This window comes from Tyto alba, unplaced genomic scaffold (genome assembly GCF_018691265.1).
Source record: "Tyto alba isolate M040663 unplaced genomic scaffold, T.alba_DEE_v4.0 Super-Scaffold_18, whole genome shotgun sequence".
NCBI classification, from domain to species: Eukaryota; Metazoa; Chordata; class Aves; order Strigiformes; family Tytonidae; genus Tyto; species Tyto alba.
The window spans coordinates 20,578,650-20,587,162 of NW_024881280.1; the positions used below are offsets into that span (position 1 = coordinate 20,578,650).

Below are 8,513 nucleotides of genomic sequence, written 5' to 3' on the forward strand. Positions count from 1 at the left end.
AGGGGGCAAATTTGGGGACTGCCCTGGGATGCAACAGAATAAAGTCACTTTGTCAGGACAAAGCCATAAAGATGATAATCATAAGAATGGCATTTCAATGTGAACTGTGTGAACTCTGAATTTTCACAGTACACTGTAATAGGCTGAATATGGGCACACTGTCATTGTGATAGTGTGTCAATCACCCTCAGTGCTGCCTCGTATTGTTCTACACAGGACTGTGGATTTTCTGCTCTATCACCGGGCTGGAATTTGAATTGCATAGAAATGCTCACCTATTCAAAAATGATTAAAGACTTTGTTTATTTTCAACATTCCTATGCTACTTATGTCTGGCTGTGTCTGTTCTCCTGCCTTTGCACAGATTTCAGAAAGGAACACGTTTTAAATGGTAGAAACCAAGAAAAAGCATAGGTTTGGGGTTGGTTGTTTTTTTTTTCAGTTTCTCCAGTAGTGTAGATTTTTACATTGCAGTCATGTTCATTGCTAACAAGTCACAGGTGAGCACCACATGAGCAGATGAAGATATGATTATAATGGGTGTGTTGACAGTTCTTTATCCGTAACATATGCATCTTAACATGCACATGTGCATCTGTCATAGAGTGGTTGCTTTTGGTTTCTTGGTGATGTGGATGCATGTGTGCAGTGCTTAAAAAAATATAACCTTTTTTTTTTTTTTCTATTTTTTGGCCAAATTCTTTTAAGCAGTGGTAATTTTCTCTAGCCATAACTGAGCACCTTCCTACTAACTTTACGTATGGTCTGCTTGATTAAAGTGTGGAAAACAGGAATGCTGAGAAAAACAGGTATTGAAAGGGCTCTGGCAAGGTTGATAGACAACAGTGTTACAGAGATAACTCTAATAGACATTGCCAGTGGGAGAGAAAGAGATTGGAAAAGTTAAAACACCCTCTCTGTCCTTCCAGGCACAGTAATAGCATTGAAATCGAGATATTTTATTGTTGGATGATTACACAGTGTAGCTTTACTGTTAGATATCACACAAGCCATGGTGTCCCACTTCAGTAAGAACACTTTGATAGCTCTAAAACTTCAGTAGAATCAAATAAGTTTTAGTACCTGGTCAATATAAGTATTTGACAGCAATATTAAAAGAAACCTTCATAAAATCCCTGCTGTGAAGCTCTGAGGAGCCAAAAAGATATGTTTCTGTGTTTGCTCTGCTATTCTTCCTATTTATGTTCTTTGTTCATGAACTTTGATATGGAAAGAGGGAAAAACCATGAAACTGCAAATCATCCAATTGTGTTTATATTTGCTGTCTCCTCTTCAGTAACCCAGAGTACAAGGACACTCCAATGGATATTGCACAACTTCCTCATCTGCCAGAGAAAACATCAGAATCCTCAGAGACCTCGGACTCTGAATCGGACTCAAAAGACAACTCAGGTAACACTCATGGTGTGCCTTTACACCCACAAAAGGTTCATATCATGAGAGCCCCATGGTTTGCTTTCCAGTTGCTTTTACTTCTCAAGGATTATTCCATTATAACAAAACAAAGCAAAACAAAAAAATCCTGTAAAATTATATTGAAAAACACTAGCAAAATCTTTTAACAACCTCATCATTTCCACGGTATCTCCATTTCCTCAGTATTTCTCTTCACTCTGTGCATGCATTCTTGCCTGCATTGCACTGAACTAAATATTTGATTTCCCCTCTAAGCTTCATATACATGTATTGTGCCTTGTGCAGAGGACCTGGGTTTGTAACTGTTGAATATAATTCTAGGTCTTATCTTTCCAGAGTAGGCATACATGCCAAAGATAAATCTCTACTGTCAATCTTTATGACCCTTTTTCCTGTATAAATACATTTTTGAAAAGTCTTACTAGGGAGCAGTGAAGATTGCAAAATTTAAGGGGTTTCTTGGGTTAAAATAATTATATTTTATTAGAAGGTATGGGTTCAATCGCTTGTTTTTAAGCTCTTTAAGTCTGGGACTTCAGCTGTTTTTTAAAAGCTAAATGTACTTGTCAAACTCAATGTATAAATTAGTCCTACAGATGGTCCAGTGCACAGATGGTTTACACATTCCCCATTAGTTTTAAAAGTGGTTACCTAGGTACAGGTACAGATCATCTGGCTTTGAAAGGAACATGGTTTCCTGTGGCCCAAGAACTAAGGATGTTACTGTGCTGTAGTATGTGACATATTATATATATATATATGTGATTTTTCTCTCATGTTCTTGATAACAACCAAAAAAAGTCTGGAGAAAATGAACCACAGTGACATAAATCAAACAAAAGCAAGAAGATGATCAGGCCTTAATATTATGTTATATGATATGGCTGTTCTCTTTCATCTTTTGCCTTTATTCGTTCTCCTTTGACAGCTTGGTCTGATGGTTTAAGTCAAGATTAGGCACACAGACAGACTTGTTGCTGACCATCATTAGGAATCTCTTCACGCATTCCCAGTGCTTCCTTTAATGCTGGCTTCTTCCTAAGTAGCCAAATAACACACATGTGGAGAACAGTTTGCATTTCCCAAGTTCACTTTAAGTTTAACCTGGTGATCAGTGCATGACTCCTAAGGCTGATGCAGAGCAAGAAAGCATTCTTCAAAGGTGCACAGAAGTGTACATCTCAGAAGGAGATGTCTGGAAGCCTTGGAATAGAGCAGAAGCAGAGTGTTTTTTCTTACAAAAGAATTAAATAGAAATGCCAAAGGACCTGAAATTGGAACAGCATCTTGGATGAAACCAGCAAGTTCACTTCAAACTCTTATAAAACCCCAGGCAAATATTGTGCAGCTTAAGACTAACTCACCCTAAGTCCACTCTTGATCAACTAGAAACCATGGCCTTAAAAGAAAATATCTTCAAAAAAAATTTTTTAAAAATGTAGAAGAAATTCAGCCCTAGCTGAACAAAACGCTAGATGAGTTTTAGGAGTTGGTGGCTGTTGCTTTGCTTCTGTGGGTTTTATTTTTCAGAAGGAAGGGTCTCTCTTCTGCTGATGACTCAAGCAAAAGTCCCACTAAGGGACTTGTGAAGTGCATGCCCTGAATCCTCAGGCAGCTTCCCTGACAAGCCCACCTTCTCCAGCACTTCTGGGAAACTGCTTGGTTTTGACATGGCTCCAAGAGTAACCAATCTTTAGAGGAAAACTGGCCCTTTCCCTCTCCCCCCTAAAATGAGTATATTGAAAAGGGTAGTACTTGGCTCTGATGAGTGAAAAAACATCTTTTATTTCCCAACAAAAGATTTCTGGCCGGTCTGTAAAAGACAGGGTCTCCTGAAGCCTTTCATGACCCTTTCAAACATAGTATGATAATGGAGCGCATTCAGTCTCAAAGCTGCTTTGGCTGTCTGAGTCCAGTGAGCTAGAGTGTTTATCTCATCCCAATTAGAACTAGGTAAAAATCTAAAACACAACTAAATGAATTCAGGCAAGAAAAGTGACAGCTTCTCAGTGCTGTAGTTGGACTATTTTCAATGGCCCTTAGATGATTTGCATCAATCAAGAATTTAATTCACTGCCTGAATTTTTTTTTCTGTTTTTTCTGTTATTTGTTACCCTTCAGGGGAATATAAGAAGACAGTCTAGCAACATAACAAAATTGTTTTAACTGGTTTATTCATTCCGTTTTATACACATATGACCTGCTTCTCCTCTCACATGGGAGGAAATCGGCAATAATTCCACTGAAGTCAGAGTCACTATGCCACTTCTAAGGTGGCAATGGTGAGAGAGAACTAGAATCTTCATTAGTAAATAGTGCTACACCTGCATGCCTGCCCACTGTAGGAGAACATGGATGTGAAAGGACAGTCACCAGAACATAATGGTAACAGTGGGATTGTTCACTAACTCCCCATTGGACGACACAGCTACAACACTGTGGTGCTCACAGTTGTCAAAATGATTCTTGTCCAGTGAGCAGATAAAGAGGTCCCCCTCAATCAAGGTGCAGGCCATATAGCACACACTTTTAATGCATTAATAGTCCTGAGTCAGAGAGACTCATGGTGATCAAACTCTCCCAACACAACGTTGCAAAAAATTGTGGCTCTACAAAGGAGAACACACTTTTTGCCAAAAAAAAGTTTACAGCAATCAAATCTTATTGGTAGGTAGAAATCTGGACTTGGGTTATAATGTTATGTTCCTGTTGCTAATGGTTTGTCTTACTTTCCTTTTGCTCCAGAGGACAATGAGAACTCAAAGTCAGATGAGAAAGGAAACCAGTCAGAAAATAGTGAAGACCCTGAGTCCGACAGGAAGAAGTCAGGAAATCAGTCAGATAACGAAATGAACTGTAATGATGATGGGAACAGCTCCAGCAACCAGGACAGCAGGGACAGTGATGACAGCTTTGAAAACTCTGACTTCGAGAATCAAAAGGCCCCTGAGGACAGTTTTGGCACTCTTGGCTCTATGCAGATCAAGGTGGAGCGCTATGTTGAGAGTGAGTCAGACTTGCGGTTGCAGAACTGTGAATCACTGACCTCAGACAGTGCCAAGGACTCAGACAGTGCAGGGGAAGTAAATGCCCAGTCTTCCAGCAAACATCAAAAGAGGAAGAAGAGGAGAAAAAAGCAAAAGGGAGGCAGCATGATCCGGAGAAGGCTGTCAAGCACCTCAAGTCCAAATGGACTTGACTCAGCTTTGGTGGACCAGCCCCAGCTGCTCTCGTCACCAAACAGTGCCTCAGTGCTCAAAATTAAAACAGAAATCTCAGAACCTATCAATTTTGATAATGATAGCAGTATTTGGAATTACCCACCCAACAGGGAAATCTCAAGGAATGAATCACCATACAGTATGACCAAGCCCCCCAGCTCCGAGCACTTCCCTTCCCCCCAAGCCAGCAGTAGTTTACATGTCTCCATTCCAGACTCCGTTCTCACCCCACCAGGGACTGAAAATACTGCCAGCCGCAAAACTCAGTTCAGCACCTCATCCAACTCGGCCTTGGCTCCTGTGTCCTCTGACCCCTTGTCACCTCCACTTTCAGCATCTCCACGGGACAAACATCCAGGAGGTCCCACAACTTCCAACTCTTTGTTGTACACTGGGGATCTGGAAGCCCTTCAGAGGTTACAAGCAGGCAATGTGGTGCTTCCTTTGGTTCACAGGGTAACGGGAACCCTTGCTGCGACCAGCACTGCTGCTCAGAGGGTCTACACCACTGGCACTATTCGGTATGCTCCAGCTGAAGTTACTTTAGCCATGCAGGGCAACCTCCTCCCCAACACCCACGCTGTTAACTTTGTTGACGTTAACAGCCCCAGCTTTGGGCTGGATCCTAAAACACCGATGGAAATGCTCTACCACCACGTTCACCGACTCAATATGTCGGGACCGTTTGGAAGTGCTGTGAGCGGGGCCAGTCTGACCCAAATGCCTGCAGGGAATGTGTTCACAACTGCCGAAGGACTTTTTTCCACTCTTCCATTTCCTGTGTACAGCAATGGCATTCACACTACACAGACTCTGGAACGGAAAGAGGATTGAAATATGACCACATACTGTGTTCAGTGTTATACTCTGAGGCATAGACTATGTTTTAATTTAGACCTTTAATTCTAGCACTTTGAATTTGAGCAGGTCAGCTTATTCTCTCAATATGATGGTCCCCATTTCATTCCCTTTCTCTTTAACTTGACTTATTCTTTAATGTAAAGATATTTTTTTATTTTTGCCTTCAGAGAGTCGAAGTACCAGTTGCCTGCCATTTTGTCTTCTTCTAAGATGTGTGTTTTTTCCTTTGCATCTTTATTAAGATGCCTTTAATATGTGTATGCCTCTGCCATAGAATACTCAGTGTTGTGGTAAAGAGATTTTAAAGTGACAACCATTGGTTTTACTTCAAAATGATCTTGATATGATCAAGATTAAAAGAGACAAGCATAAACAATGTGCCCTGTTTGACTAAGTCAAATGAAAAGGGGTTTTTGTTCCTAATTCCTTTAAAAATAGGGGATAGTATTTTAGAATTTTATGCAGAGTTTAATTCTCTTTTTATGGTTAAGATTTTCTTACTTGCACATAAAATAATTTGGGTTCTTAAAAAGTTAATTTCTGGCCTGTGACTAGAATGTTTAAAAGTTGGACTAAATGTTAATTACTGAAACTTTAACTTAATTTCTAAAACCATGGTGCTATCATTTATTAATCTGTAATGTCTTCATACAATATGCAGCTTGTGGGCTGGGTTTTTTGGAAAGAATGTGTTCCGTACTGGTTTATAGTCGGGTGCTGCAGTCTCCTTGGTTAGTTAAGACAAAAGCCCTCATTAACATTTGCTGCAGGACTTAATATTTTTTACCTCCAAACTAACAAGCATAGCCTCACATCAAATTTAAATGGGTCAGGAAGCCTTTTTCAAAAAGTGCTTAAAAACAAAAAACTCAATTTAATTGACGCGAGGAGCAGTTTCTTAGGTGCATATTGTTTTGCTTTATTTTTTTCTCAGTGTAACTGAGGCTAATTTACAACGTCAAATAACACTTCAGAGTAAAAAAAAAAAAAAAAAAAACAGAAGAACTATTTAACATGTTTTGTTTTTCATTTAATATTATAGAGGGAAGGTTGTAAATTTCTTTTTGTTCTTTGATTTGGGTATTTTTTGTTGTTTTTTCCTTATTTCTAGTGTTGAAACCAATATGTTTTAAAACTAAAGAATGGGTTAATAAGCTTGAAATAGATAACTACAACTGAAAACTGCACATTAAGTAAAAGAAAAGAAATCTCCTATTTTGTCTTTGTTGCCAGAAATCACAGTGTAGTGTCAAACACTCCAAATGACTGTCAAATATAAATTCTTCTTCCACTCCATCTTTGGCAGCTGTTTGTTAAGGCATCTAATAACAGATGTGAGAACTGTAATGTGTACAATGTGTAAGTGTCCTTGGCTGTCAGTCCCATTGCAGTTTCAATGTGTGTTACTATATGCAGTATATACTAAGCTAATGTAGTTGTTTTGTCCTTTGTCTTCTCTGTGCTTTATCTCTAGTCCGGAGTGGTAAAGTCCCATTCCTGCAGTCCTAGTGAACCAGTGATTCTTGGGGGTTAGTGGTTTTTGTGTGGTGGCCTTCCTCTGTAATGTCACCTTATGCTGCTTCCACTGTCTGTATACCTTTTAATTTCTGCTGTTGCTTTGCTGTTGTGTATTCTCAGACCTCTCTCTCCCCCCCTCTCCACACTTTTCCCCTCTCTCTTTCTCTCACTCTCTTGTTCTCTCTTCTTCACTCTCAGAGATAAAAGACTCTTAACTAGCTCAAGGTTAATGGAGCCATTTTTCCCACAGAGGAATTCTGGGTATGACTTACTCTTCCAGTGTACCCCACAATGCACTACAGAGTAATGCTCAGATATATTAAGCAAATTGACGCCATATAGCCTCAGTTGTTAACATTCCCAGAGTCCCTTGTGCTCAAACTGTATGCAGAGGGTGCATTTCTTTGGTTTTCTCCCAGGTAGGATGGTGGAGTAATATGTAGAGCAATTACCAGTGAGATAGGAAATGCTTTCAGGGGTCGACCAGCATTGTTTAAAAAGGAAACTGAGCTCAGAATTGTCATATATATTTGCTTATGTGTGCAATGCTAATTATTAACTCAGCTGTCCTTTGAATTTTTGATCACTCACTACATTGGGTCAATTCCTGCAGTAGCTTTGAATTTGAGAAGTAGGTCCAAGCCACAGCGGAGTAATAGCAAAAAAGGGATTGGACACCACAAATTTAATTAATGAGCTTTTAAAGGTTCCACTGGAAGGATTTAAGTAGGTCTAAAAAAGGTGAGAAAGCTGATTGGGAAATTCAAAGTTTAATTTTGGAAGCTCTACTCTAGCTATGGAACAATCAAAGGAGTGCACCTATCAGCTACAAAGAACAGCTAGACAGCTGTTGTTGTTTTGGGTTTTTTTTATAAATGTTTCTGTGTTGTGTCAAAATGATTTCTGGTGATTTAAACTAACAGATAATCACAGCTGCTGTCTAAATCCATAGTGTTTAAAATTACAAAATGAAAAAAAAACTTCATTACCTGTGAAGACTGTGTCTGTGTTTTTAACTATTTCTTGTACAAATATATGAAATCTTTTATGAGGAGACTGGTGCCAAGTAGCTGAATAATGGGGAAAGGGATTCTGTTCGTATAAATCTTAGCAGTGTTACCAACTCTACAATATAAAAAAAAATTAAAATGTTAAAAAGTGACAGCTATGGTACATTTATTTTGTGTTAAGCTAACCGAATCTAACTTCTTGAGTGCCTGGCTTATTTGAAACATTTTTTTCATTGATCATTGATAATGCTGCAAATCAGAAATGTACATACTTCATTTACAACAGGGTTCTTTTTATACTTTTGTAGATTCTCATACATGTCATACATGGTTGTCTTTATGTAACTTAATTTTTTTTCATCCCGCAGGTGCCATTTTCATAATAAACTTCTCTTGGATTTGTTACTATCTGGCATCATTTCTTTTACATGTAACCATCCTGACTAATGAATGCTGGTAGTATTTG

General features: G+C 39.0%; 1 protein-coding gene across 8 annotated transcripts in view; it reads left to right on the top strand.

Moving 5' to 3' along the window:
* Positions 1-8,199, top strand: part of NPAS3 (neuronal PAS domain protein 3) — a 615,710-nt gene extending 607,511 nt beyond the window's left edge. For all 8 annotated transcript variants that reach the window (XM_042791038.1, XM_042791040.1, XM_042791039.1 and 5 more), the window contains 2 exons: positions 1,298-1,413; positions 4,183-8,199. In XM_042791038.1, the coding sequence (XP_042646972.1) occupies positions 1,298-1,413; positions 4,183-5,492 (1,426 nt within the window). In that variant the 3' untranslated portion in view covers positions 5,493-8,199. The remainder of the gene's footprint in view (positions 1-1,297; positions 1,414-4,182) is intronic.
* The last annotated feature ends 314 nt before the right edge of the window (positions 8,200-8,513 follow it).